Source organism: Mchenga conophoros, linkage group LG11 (assembly GCF_057382185.1).
Source record: "Mchenga conophoros isolate Kocher_MC1m ecotype Shallow Benthic linkage group LG11, M_conophoros_male_GT1.1, whole genome shotgun sequence".
Lineage (NCBI taxonomy): Eukaryota > Metazoa > Chordata > Actinopteri > Cichliformes > Cichlidae > Mchenga > Mchenga conophoros.
The window spans coordinates 20,307,886-20,322,040 of record NC_140536.1 but is presented as its reverse complement, the minus strand read 5'-3'; the positions used below and the strand labels follow the sequence as shown (position 1 = coordinate 20,322,040).

Sequence of the window (14,155 nt, the reverse complement as noted above, 5' to 3'; positions counted from 1 at the left end):
CAGATCCAGGGCAGTTTACAGTACCATGGGTGTAATATATACTTTTTTGCGGCATCACTGGCAATCAAATCTGCACTCTGGATATATTAGAGAAATTATCCAAGAGTACCGGATGCAATAAACAGCCACTTATAATAGATTCCTGTTCTGACTGAACCCAGCTGCTGACCTTGAACAATGAGGTAGACATGAACGATGCGCGGCTTGTTATTGGCCTGGAAGGTGCAGGTGTAGGGCCCCTCGTCGGTTACTTGCACCTTGTCAATATGAATGGAGAAGTCGCTGTTGTTGCTATTGACCAGCGTCACACGCCTATCCAGAGACCACTTATCTGTCCCCGTGAAAAGGATATTAGAGCGGTTCAGCCAGGCCTTGTGGGTCACCTCCTCGTCAATACGGCATCTGCGGGGAAAACAGGAAGTAATTAACAAGTGTAATATAAACAGTATATCTTCTGCTTCTCTCGGCTGCTCTCTTTAGGGGTCACCGCAGCGAATCATATCCATCTCACCCTACCCCTAGCATCCTCTTCCATCACACCAGCCGTCCACACGTCCTCCTTCAAAACATCCACGAACTTTCTCTGTGGTCGTGCTCTTTTTTCCTGTCTGGCAGCTCTATATTCAGGATTGTTTGTCCCATCCACTATCTCTTCCCTGCACATGTCCAAACCATCTCAGCCTTGCTTCTGCGATGCTTTGTTTCCAAACTGCTCAACCTAAGCTGTCCATTTGATGTACCCATTTCTAACCCTGTCCATCCTGGTCACGCTTAACAAAAAATTTTAACATCTTCAGCTCTGCCACCTCCAGCTTGGCCTCCTGTCTTTTTGTAAGTGGCACCGTCTCCAAACCATACATCATAGCAGGTCTGACTACCAGCTTGTAAACCTCACCTTTCGCTTTTGCCGCTATCCTTCTGTCAGAAATCACCAAGACATTTGTCTCCACCCACTTCACCTTGCCTGCACTCTCTTCTTCACCTCTCTTGTCCACTGTCACTTGCCTTGGATGGCTGATCCCACATATTTAAACCTGCTGAAATATTTCATTGGTGTAGGTGAAAGCTGGTAAATTTACAAATAACACACACACACACACACACACACACACACACACACACACACACACACACACACACACACACACACACACACACACACACACACACACACACACACACATATATCTATCTATAGCTATCTATATAAAACACATGCTCATTTCAAGCTCCACATGTTTAATCCTGGACTATAACAGATCCTTACTTATCTGCTCTGGCTGCTGCCCTTCACTTCATCCTTGTAAACAGAGTTGTTTTAGCTCATGTTCTCCTCCCTTTAGACCCATTTCTTCTGACTGGCTGCCCTTTGCAAACGGTTCAAATAGGAGATGGGTGGGACTTATGTGCTCAAAGAGTTATGCCCCTGATGACCATATTAGGCATATCCTCTCTTTTAGTACAGTGTTAAGCATCGACGAGCCACCAGAGCAGCCTGCACATTACAGCTGAATGTGTGCTTCAGTCTTTGAGTTTTAGTAAAAGAAACAACAGTCTCTTAAAATAGTACCTCTTCTGGTGTTTTCATAATGATAGCGAGCGCTGATTGTTCAATTAGGTGGAAAGACTGTGACTGCCAAGGCTATAGCCTATGAGTCACCTCATTATCATACTCATCAATCCATTAAGTAACTGTAGGCTATGTAACTGTATTTGTTATGTTTCTCCATTCAATACCATAGGCTTCTTTTACTTGTACTTTTATTGGATTTGTCTGTAAACTCTTTTAATGGTATTATAAATAAAACAGCTTGTTAGCAACACATTACTACAAAAAGCGGTTGTAAATTATTAGTTACAGTTTAGTTACATTGTTTTTCTCTGGAAGAAAACTTTAAATACAGTCTAAAACACACACTCTTTAAGTCTTGATGTAAGCCTGTTGGCATGTTTGAGTAAAAGCGGCTGAAATTCTGAGGCATGGTGCAGAAGAGGTGTAAGGTGCCAAAGGTGAGACTTGGCTTGACCTGGCTTGGCCACTAGATGTCCTTACCCAGCTTCAACTGTTGTCTTTATGTTTAACTGACTTGATCTAGATAAATTTTAACTAAAGTAAATCTTAGATCACTTGCCAGGCCAGCAATGGTAGCACCATAATAGAAAAAACCCCATAAAACAGGTAAACCTGAAAGCTATTAACCAATGCCCTAGAAGACATGTGCGAATGTTCGTGTTCCTAGCAGGTAGAGGAATAAAGGAAGAGAAATAATTAAGACTAAATTATGCTTAGTTTTCTGTTTGTGCATTGTGTGCTTGAATTGAGAAAGAATACATCATAAAAATTCATTATCTGTGTACAAACGCTCTATTAATCTATTTTTAAAATTAATCACTTCTGCACTGATGATGTTGCTAGAGGACTGCAAGCCCAGAGGAAATGAGCACCATAATAGCATCAAATGCGCCTCATCTTAATGGCCCGCATCAAAGTCAACAAAACAGCATTGTCTCAAACATAACACAAGTATTTGTGCCACTTGGGCACAAGTGATTTTACATTAAAATGTAGTTTATTTATAAAGCTCTTTAGTCTTTTGTATGACAGATATTTGCTGACCGGCACAGACTAAACTTGCACACACATTTCAGAAAGAAACATGCCTTCACAGCCCCACTGTCGAAGCTTTTAAACCCTCTAATTAACATTGGGACCATTCGGTTACTTTGAAACCTTGGTTCTCTGATTGAGAGGCTATTTCGCCACTTCCTTACATATTCCATATGTACAGGGAATTACCTCGGCCCCCAGGCCATGGCTAGTTGATACTTCTTTAAGACACTCCGGCTAGGCCAGCCACGACCCACAGCTTACGTATAAAACAGCTCTGCAGACATGAAACAAGTACAGGTATAATCGGAATGTGTCTCCAAGCAGCCTGAGGCTGGACAGTCTCTCCTTCCGAGAACCAACATTACAAAATAACCAAACGTTCTTTATCATGTCAAGACTATCTCTCAACTTCGTTATTCCCCATGTACGGGGTAACTCTCTAAGATACCCTGTGAAGTGACAGTGCAACCCACACCCAATCACCGGGTGTTGCATGTTATCTGTTAGAATAAGCCAAAGCTCTTGAGCCACCCCTCATTTGTTTATAGTTTTTAAGACAATGGGAAACGTGAAAATATAAATGGAAATACAGTATACTGTATAATGAACTTCTAATGAGTTTGAAAGCCAATATTTGGTATGACCACCTTTATCCTTTAACACATCCTGAAGTATCTTAGGCAAGCTTTCAAGTAAGTTCTTTAACTAGTCTTCAGGAATAGTTCACCAGGCTTCTCGAAGGACTTTCCAAAACTCTTCTTTGGCTGTTGGCTGTCTTTTGTTCTGCACTGTGTCAAAATGATCCCATACTGCTTGAAATGAAATATAATGTTAAGGTCCGGGCTCTTGGGAGTCTAATCCATGAATGATAGTGTTCCATTGTGTGTGTTTTTTTTATCCAGGTATTCACTCCACTGGCTGTGTTCATGATTATTATCATCCTCAAAAATGGAGGTGCTCCCAATTAAACGCCTTCCAATGGTATTGCATGGTTGATCAAAATCTGATGGCATTTTTCTGAGTTTATAATTCCATCATTTTGACATGATACCCAACACCACTGACTGACATGTAGCCCCACACTATGACTGAGCATCCACTGTGATGGCTTTCAACATTCATCGCTGTATCTCTCTCCTGACCTCCTCTGTACATATTAACAGTAACTTGAACCCAAAAATTTCCAATCTGGATTTATCACTGCGTCAAACCTGTTGCCACTTATTTTCAGTCCAGTTCTTGAGTAATTTGGCACACCTCAGATGTTTCTCTCTCAGCCTTTTCCTCTTGTTTCCATTCCTTAAGAATGGCTTTTTGGCAGCCACCTTTCCACCGAGACCATTTTTGATGAGGCTTCAGTGAACAGTAGATGGATCAACCACTTGCCAAATGCATCTCTCAGGTCCTGTGTCAGGTCTTTGCTGAATTTGTTCTAATTTCTTAAGGACATGACTTTCAGATACTGGTTATCTGCTGCACATAGTATTTTAGGCCTGCCACTTTTGTCCTCTACTCGTCCAGTTTCCTTAACTTTTTAAAGACACACTGCACACTAGGCTGAGATATGTCATATTGTTTGGCTAATAGCTCTGTGAGAATCACTTTGTTGGTGCAAAAAAACTATTTTACGCCTGTCAAACTCTGCTTTCTGTGGCATTTTTCATAGTTTCAACTAAGAAATGAGAACAAATTATGTGTTTTTGCAACAGGCTGCTAGTAACAAAGTGCCTCAAAATTGGTTCTACGTTGTTCTGTAAAGACACAATACTGGCTTATCCCTTGATGTAGGTTCTTCTTCTACAGATAACTGATTCATAGGTCATTAACTGACTTAACAAATAAATATACGATAAATATATAAATACATTAAAAACAAACAAACAATAAAACCTTTCTTTGAAAATGTTCAAGTACAAGGACTGTAAAAAAGTAGCCAGTGTCTAAAGAAAAACTTTAAAAGACCTTGTATGAAGGAAGGGGGGGGGGTCAAAACAATCCTATACACATTACTTTATTTATTAATAGAACCATTAAAGTTAAATTTCCTGAAAAGAATGGGGTTTCCAGCGTTTTTCATTTAAATTTTTTAGAGAGACATTTTCATGTTAATGAAAATTGACAGAATGTACTTGGCTTCAGAATAATAGCTTTGATCTTTGTGGAAGGCCAGTCTTCTTTTAAAGGAAAAGGGAACTTGAGAATTTGCTCAGAGCTGTTGGAGATATGTAGGTTTAAAGGTGATGGAAGTAATGTTGACTTGAATTTTTTTTTGGGGGGGGGGGGGGGGCACTATTTTTCTAGCACTGCTGAGTGTACTGCCAAGCCAGATCACATCTATGCGAGGAAAAAAAGCAAGTTGGCTGGGTTTTTTTTTTTGCTTGGTTGGAAGCAGAGAAAAGCTGTGATTTCTGATTTATCACTCACAGCTAGGTAGTGGTGGTTGGATGCAGTGAGGGTCCACCAACCGAGCAGGACTGGACTTCAGAAGGACTGGGTGACTCCAGTGACATTTGACAGATATTAGTCAGTTAGCTACAATAAACAGAGATGGAAGATATGGCACAGGATAGGATGCCTAATTGAAGTTATGTGACAGAGGATTGGCAATTATACTAGTGTGACAGGTGGTGGGAAGGCAAACATTTTCATGTAATCAGTCAGTGCAGGTGTAGGATCAAGAGTTACCTCAAAGTAACGCTTTCGCCTTCCAGCACTGTAATGTTGTCCGGCAGGTGCCCGAATTCTGCTCCGTGCACGCTGGACCCTGCCAAGAAAAATCAGAGAAGAGTGCAATCAGCATCCAATAAAAACACCAGACACTCCGCTAGTGTTCATCTATCTCAGGTAAGATACTTAAAGATCGACCACCTCACAAAATCATTCAGGCCAGAGATGTGTCCTGCATCCTGCTTGCTCTGAAGGGAAAGTAATAAATATACTAAACAAAAGAGTCACAATGTCTGCACTGACCCCCATACTTGAATAATGATTTGGTTTTACCCTGCATTCTGGTGGGCTGCTCGTTCGTTGAACAGCACTGATAATGAGCAAAGGGAAGAGGATTCACGCGGAGCTGCCGGAGCGTGAAATGAAGGGACAGCAACGGTAACAGAAGGGATGCTCATCCTGCCTACCAATACACACACACACACACACAGAAAACAGGCACATGCTTGCAGTAGCACAAACATATATTACAAACTGACACAAGAACAGACACAAATCCTGAGAGCACCTGAGTGCTTACCTGAGTGTCTGACACGCTCAGGTACGAAGAAAAAAAAGTAAACAGTTTGAAGTCATTTCGCAAACTTTTTTGGACCGCACTCAAAGACCTTATATGCTGGCAGTGATATTGCCTACTGAGGCAAGCCGCTCCCCAGTAAGACGCCTGGCTCTGTCCATCTAAACTCTGCCAAAACACAGCATGACACTAGATATCGCGGCTTGTGTCCTCCCTCCGTCTCTGACAATCTTTTCTTCCCACTGCCTGAAAGATGACCTCAATATAGGCTTTTGCTGCTGTCTAGCCTTGAGGTTTAATAAATGGTGACTTTATGAAATGAACCTGCTGCACTGAGTTGCTAAGAAGAACCTCACGGTTTGTTAGGCAGCCACACAAATTCCACGACATGTTAAGCATGCCGTATAAGAATTTTCGAACAGATGAGACCCAAAATGAATGGCAGTGCACCACTAAATAAATGGGAAATGGGAGTTTTAAATTAAAGGAGGGTCTTTGTGAAATCATGTTTTGATTACAAAGAATAATGATAAAGGCTTCTGAATTATAAGGCACATTTTGGGCCGCTAATCAAAAGGTTTTCAAACTGCAGCGCAGACAGTTGTGCTAACTGCACTACAGACTAATTTATCATCTCTTAAATAAAGACTAATTGTGCCTGTTCTCTTTGGCTTTTTGTAAATATAAGTGTGGAATAACTTCTGTGGCTGCACAATGGCAAATATAGGCTATAATCATGAATGTGTGTTCATTAAGTCATGCGTTGGCTACATGCATGTGAACCAGTGCATATGCGGCTCATTTTGCGTATAAGCAATCAGAGTGTCTAGGTTTAGGTTGCTCCTCGATGTGAATGTGTATATTTGTCTTCTGACACACCGACAGGGAACAAGAAAGGAGGATAAACTAATGACGTCTCAGAATAAAACTGGCCCTGAAAATCTCCCACTAAAAGCTGTAATCGCATTAATGGGTGCTGCTGCTACGCTATCTAGGCTGGCCAAGGATCCCAGAACTGGCTTCATCTCTCCCTTCCTCTCAGAACAGCTTAAAGGAGGGGCGTAGCGCATTAGCCATCATGTCCAGTGTTTAAAAGCTGTCTGTGGTTTTTACTCTGGAGTAATATTGCACACCGTTGCAGTGCTTATGCTTTCCATCTAAGACTTAGATGGTCCTCAGCTCAATCCCTCAGCTGTTCCCTTTCAAGTGCTCTATACTCTCTACCCACTAGACTATATTTAGGTTCATTCAATTCTGTTGTGTGACATGTCATGAATATGCTACCCCACAGACACAATTACAGACGCACATGCAGAGAAAAGGTGCACTCTATCAAATAATGTAAGCACAGAGACACGCATGCAGCACACACATACACCCACATCGATTGAATAGAAGATGTGTGCATACGCTGAATGCTCCACACAACATTGCGAAGGTTACAAACCAGCAGGGAGCTATTCCCATTTCCCTACTCAATTCCCATTTTCACAGCTCGATTGGCACCTTGCATTCTAAAACCTGTATCACCCTGCCTGCGCTCCTAAGCGCCGCAAAACATGATAACCAGGTCAACACATTCACCACACACTTCCTCTCCCACAGTGAATCACAGGACAAATCACAGACGAGCAAGTCTGTGAGTACACCCACACGCTCTTCTATGGACCAAACCCATCGAGATAAAAGAGGCCACCGTGACAACAAAAATAGAAAAGATTCCCTTTGCATTCCCTGAGGAAAATACAAATGTGACTTCATGTAGGCACACGGGAGTCAAAAAAAATGACACAGAGGAACACACCTACACAAACATTTAGCATAATATCTACCTGACTCAAGCACACGCTCACCACTGTATAACCCTTTTTGACCCCTGTCACTTCGAATGCATCAATGCAACGGGACCAGCATTTGTATTTGAGAAAACACTTCTGTCCTGAGACAAAGGTGCCCTCGGAGCAGTGCGGGGACCATACACTTTCCTGAAAAGCATTCTGTAAAAAGCAGTCATAATATTATGAGCCTGACAGGTGGACGACTCCGTGTTGATAAAAATACAGACGGCAAAGCATACAAACCACGTCCACAGGGATGGGCTACATGCCCAAAATTACATGGTGCTTTGTAAGGAAAGGTGAAGAAAAGAGGTTTAAACAATGATGTCAACGTGCATCTATCTATCTATCTATCTATCTATCTATCTATCTATCTATCTATCTATCTATCTATCTATCTATCTATCTATCTATCTATCTATCTATCTATACATATATGTGTGTGTGTGTGTGTGTGTGTGTGTGTGTAATAGGGCTGCCACGATTAGTCGACTAGTCACTATTATGTCATCGTTGATGACTAATTTAATAGCTGACAAGATCCTGAAGGACACAGGAATAAGCAGTAGGATTTAAGAGCGTAATAACAGACTGAAACAGAAGATGGCAGCAATGCATCTACAAGGATGCCCGCTGCTGTTAAATGCCAAAGAAGAAGAAGGAGCTCGGTATCGTAGCTGTGTCCAAATTCAGGGGCTGCATCCTTCGCATTTATAGGCTGATTACGTGACAGTGACGCGAGGAAGGCTGTCCAAATTCGAAGACTCCAACAAATGCGTCCTCCTTTTCCGCAGATTTGAAGGATGGGTCGGGTGTATCCTTCGTGGCCCAACCTATCCCAGGATTCATAGCGCGGCCCAGCCAATTCCAATTTCCAACAATTGCGACAGCTACTTAGTTTTAATATTACTCTTATTGCTCTTTCTGGGTCACAAAATAAACTTTTAAGATATTTTCAGGCGAGAATGTAGCTGTGTAAACTTCAAATATCTGCTCAGTTTATCAGGACATCACAAAAGTGCACCGACGTTTTTGGAGACGAGCTGACTGGAAGATTAAGGCTCACTAGAGCCGGTGAGAACACCGGACTCCTAGCAAATCATTTTCAGAACCCCCGCGGTCCTTTGCTATTCAGGTTAAACATGATATATAGGTCACTTCGATAACTTAAAAATGTTATTGTTTGGCTTTTTTCAGATTAAAGTTATAGTTTTCACATGTGCACATGGATGCATGATCTGATTAGTTGACTTATCGCAAAAATAATCGGTGACACTGACAAAATAATTGTTTCTGGCAGCCCTAATTTGTAAATAGAAATATATGTGCTTTGGGTTCACTGTACTCCTTTTTTGAAATGACTGTCCAAGTCATCCAGTCATGAACACAAACATGCATTACTTGATCTGAATTTGTGTCCTACACGCAGCAGTACATGTGTCTAAACTACCTGATAAAACAATGTTTTCTGATGGAAATTAGTCAGTACCTGCTTCTGACGAAGGAACAAAAAGACTGGCTCCGCAGTGTGAACTGGGAGTGTTGAGTGCAAAACAAAATGTAAACATCATCTTACTGAATGACAGCATGTGTGGTGTTTACTCCTTTCAGGCTATTAATTCAAATGTCGTTGGTCAAACACAACAGGCGCGGCCAAACAAAACAATAATGAGGCCTGTGTGGAAACACTATTGTGCTGTTTCATGGCCAAAACAGAATCTTCAGATGTCACTTTTCTCTGTTGCATTCAGCTTTACTGATCCCTAACTCAAATCCTCCATTTTCTCTTCTCCCTCCTGGGGCCCTCAGCATATAGGATGATAAACTGCACCCACCTGGATGATTCAGAAATCTTGACACCCAGCTAAGGAATGTGCTTGCCAACGGGGAATCTTGAACGACCAGCTACCTAGCTTACCTAACATACACACGCACACACATATTTTATCTTCACTTTGTTTTACTACACTGAAACAAGGATGGGGAAAAACATTGATGAGAATGAATAATAAAGAACAGAGCCAGCCCTGGTGTTGGTGTGGCCACCGGCATATTGAATTTCCCTGCTCGCTGCTGTCAACGCCAGATACAGTCTTGTCATGCCTACTGGTATCTCTCGTCCTTGCTACGACCTGCTTAGCACACAAATGGAACCTCCTTCCTCCAGAATCATACATGCACATGGATAGACACAAATGCATCCTTGAATCCTGTCCAGATGACCCCCTTAAGCCTTTGTCTGCACATAGCATTGAGCCTCAAGTCTGGATTTGACATTTTAAGAGAATAAAATTGTATGGGGATGCCTAGGGGATTACACAATACTACTGCATTGCTACTCTATTCTGTTTTTATACACCCTGCAGAAGCAGAAACCTCTTTTGCTCATCTGTGGATAACGCATTATCTGTTGCTGCCCATAATGTAGACTTGGTCATAATTCCCTCCACTTGTGGTCCAGTGTTTTTGTCTCTGTGCTCCCCTACATTGTGTCTTTTTGTCTGTAAAAGCATTGCAAGGCTGCTTGCTCAGTACCCACGAGACATCTATTATGTGATTTGTATTCTCTTGACTTTTACATGCGCCTGTTTGTAATTGCACTTGCTACTGGCAGACACTTATGAGTATAGCCCTATTGAGCTGTACAACTTTAGCCTGCAAAGTCCTTGAAAGGCTGTCTTTGTACTGTTCATCTATTTCGCATTGCCCTTGACGATCAAATAAACACAGAGAGGAGGGAAAGCTACTTCTGAAAGCATGATTGGCGTCAAGACGGATAACAGCAGAGGCTATAATGAAACCCATAACAATAATCCATTTTAAAGGGGGCTGCTGTGGTTTTGAAATTGAAAAGAGAAGGAGAGAGGTATAGCACAAGGTGGAAGGGGAAAGCTGAAGATTAATAACCGGGGCGAGGTGAAAGAAAGTTACTGAGAAAGAGAAAAAGCTGTAGTGGAATACAGAATTACAGCATGTACTGACAGTAACTACATCAAGAGAAGCAGATATAGCCGTTTTGTAGCAGTAGTTTTGCGTGATAATACCAGTATTGGCCTTAGTAGTAACCATAAAAGCGGGAACAATAGGGAAATATTAATATGAAAGGGGAGAAAAGTGCAAGGACATAGTCAGAAATGCTGGGGCAGAGAGCAAAGCAAAGGAAAAACACACCCGCATAATTAACACCGGCATGCTGCAGCCAATTAAATATTTACAGAGGCACTTCCCTTCGACACCTTGATGATGAAGAGAGGCAGCCCAAGGATTATCAGATGCAGGGAACTGCAGGCAAGAGACAAGGGGTTGGGGATGGGGGGATTAAACATTAACCAGCACCGATATCACTTTCTCTACCTCGTCTGATCCCATTAACTCTGGACGGCCCAAATCCAACCTCACGTCCACCTCTTTGGAGCTCCCCAACCACTAACCCCTTTCGAGCTCCCCAACCACTAACCCCTTTCCTACCCTCTTCCTCCTTGTCCTCTTCTCCTTCACTTCACTGCTCATTCAAACCGTCTACACCCTATCAATGAAATCCGCGACTCCCCTCCTGGCTGTTTCCACCCTCAGCACCACCTGTCAGGGACAGAGCAACAGGAGAGCAAAGAGAGAGTGATGGGCAAGCAGTGAGAAACCACCTGGATCCCTCACTCAAACAGCACAACAAGATGGATATGCAGGTCGCTTGCTTTTCACAATTGCTGGTGAAGCAAAATGGATGTCGGCGGGATTCCACTTGACAGGAAATCTAAGAAATGTCAGGGAAGTCACGGTGAATGAATTGTTTTGAATCTGTCTGGTAATATCATTTTTCCCTTTCAGACCAAATATGTTTTTTCCTGCTGAAGCAACGCAGTGGAATGACTAAAATGAGTGTTTACGTGACTGAAGCTTATTTTGGCATTAAGTGCTCTAGTAAGCTCATTCTCAGGCATTGAGAGGACAGGATGGACTTTTAGCTGCTCGTCACTCAAGGTCGTGTATTTTTCTGCTGTTGCAGGGACCAGATATATAAAAACACATATGCAATTGCTAACAGTGCTTGAACTCACAAGGATGAAAACCATCAACATGTACAGAAAAGCAGGTCATCACCCCCGGGTGTCTAGCTTGGCCTCACTAAAGATGTGACATCTGCCCCTTTTTATTGTACACATGCTGCATCCACAATTCCGCCTCTGATCGCTCATTCCCACCCAGCGTCTCCCTTCCCTCAGCTCCCTCCCACCTACTAATCCCTCTTCACACATCAATCAATAGAGCACTGCAGAGTGCACAGAGCCATACAGTACTCAATGCACCAGTTGTACAACTTCAATGGGCAGCCACAGATCTTTACCATTGAATCAAGCGTGGCTGGGGAGAAAAGCCGAGCGTGTTAAAACCAGGGACGAGCCCCACACCGCTTTCTTTTACCCCCTATTTTCCTTGGACTGGCGCCTAAACCCCTTAGCACTCTTGAGATCAATATAGCAGTTAAACTGTTACTTCCTTTTTCAGCGAGCGCACACAGGCGCGTGCCGGCCTGCCTTCCTGCCTGCCGTACACAAGGCCCTGTAGACCCCCCTAAATACACCCAGTGCACTGGTAATTTGACAGATTTGTGGTTAAGTGCTGTCACAGCTTTAAAAGAGAAGCTTAAAATACTGATTCACTGCAACTAGCTCACCATCCAACTTCCTCTGACAATAACATACTTTATTGGCAACAAAAGGAATATCATACCTACAGCAAGACAACCTAACAGCAGCATGATGCCTTCTATGGCGCCAAGTAAATCAAAGCTGCAGATGTGCACCTTGGTGTTACATTCAGTTTATTTTGTGTGTATGTTTTCTATTTTACAGTGGGTCTTCTAAGAGAGATAGTCTGTAGATACACTTGATATCATTAACTTAAGCGTTTCAAAGGTTTCTCCAGAATATTTCACTTTTCAAGTTGTTGCTGCATCTCTCTCTCTTCAATCTGGGTATTTTTTTGCTTCAACATTGATCATTGAAATGAAACCAAAGACCAACCCACTCGTACACTCATGTCTCCAACCTGGCTGAGCGTACCAAAGTAACAAAAATCGAGAGATGCACAACAAGCCAAAACGACATCAAAGCACAGCGCGTGCCAGCGGTTGTGATGTTTCTTTTGGCGCTTGCTGCAGTTTACATAAGCAACAGTGGCAATTATTAGGTGTGAATGTCTGTCTCTCTGTGTTTACGCTATGATTAACTGGTAACCATATGACAGCTTGGATAACCTCCAGACCCTAATATGGATAAGAAAATGGACTGCTGGATATTACAAATCCCTGACACGTCACAAAGTGAACTCTGATCCTATTAGCACCGATCGTTATAAATTTTCTTTTGACATTTCTTAGCTTAATGATGGTTTCCATTGAGCTCCACTACATCAGAATCTACTACAAACACAGTGTCCAAAGTGTAGTTCTTGTGAGGCTCTTGTAAGCCATCACAGTCCAAGTAAAGTAGAATTCGGTGTTTCCATCACGCCACCGGGTGTGGGAATCGTCATCCTACTAAACAGAAAATAGAGGGAAAGCTTTTTGCATGTGGGTCATGCTTGCCTTTTAACATGTGGTTAACAAAGTGACCAAACAGTTCTGCAAATAAAAATAATAATGCCAATGCAAATATCTAAGCAGCCTGACTTGCATTGCTGCAACTCATTGTATTTAGACAATTAGGTGTGGTCAAGACAACCTGCTGAAGTTCAAACCGCTCATAAGGGCAGGGCAGAAAGGGGACTGAAGCAACTGGTTCCAGTAGGTGTGCAATTTTTGAAACTGCTCACCATCTCTAGGATTTACAGAAAAAGAACAGAAAAAAAACAAACAGAAAAAGCACCCAATAAGTGGCAGTTCTTTGAGCAAAAGTGCCTTGTTAATGCCAGAAGTCAGGGAAGAATGGCCAGACTGCTTTGAGGTGACAGGAAGGCAACAATAACTTAAATAACCACTTTTTACAACCAAGGTATGCAGTAGAACACAAAACATGTTAAACCCTGAAGCAGAAGTCCGTACTCCTGTCATCTAAGAACAGGAAACTGAGGCTACAATTTGAATTTCCAAAATAGACAACTGGAAAAATGTTGCCTGGTAGAGTCAGAATTTAGCACAATCAATATGAAAAGCTAGATCCATCCTGCCTTCTATCACTGGTTCAGACTAGTGATGGTGGTGTAATGGTGTAGGGGACATTTCTTAGAAGACTCTGGACCACTTAGTACAAGCTGAGTATCCTTTAAATATCACAGCCTGCTGACCACGTCCATTCCTCTATGACCACAGTGTACCCATCTTCCAATGGCTGCTTCCAGTAGGTTAATGCCCCATGTCAAAAGCTCAAATCATCTCAAACTGGCTTCTTGAACATGGGAGTAAGTACACTGGAGGCCTCAAATGACCTTCACAGTTACCAGATCTGAATCTAATAGGGCACCACT

General features: G+C 42.3%; 1 protein-coding gene across 1 annotated transcript in view; it reads right to left on the bottom strand.

Moving 5' to 3' along the window:
* The window catches only part of iglon5 (IgLON family member 5), a 112,516-nt gene that overhangs the window by 12,942 nt on the left and 85,419 nt on the right, over positions 1–14,155 (bottom strand). The window contains exons 2-3 of the mRNA XM_085291396.1: positions 5,297–5,375; positions 170–402 (exon numbers count right to left, since the gene is read on the bottom strand). Coding sequence (XP_085147522.1) covers positions 170–402; positions 5,297–5,375 — 312 coding nt within the window. The remainder of the gene's footprint in view (positions 1–169; positions 403–5,296; positions 5,376–14,155) is intronic.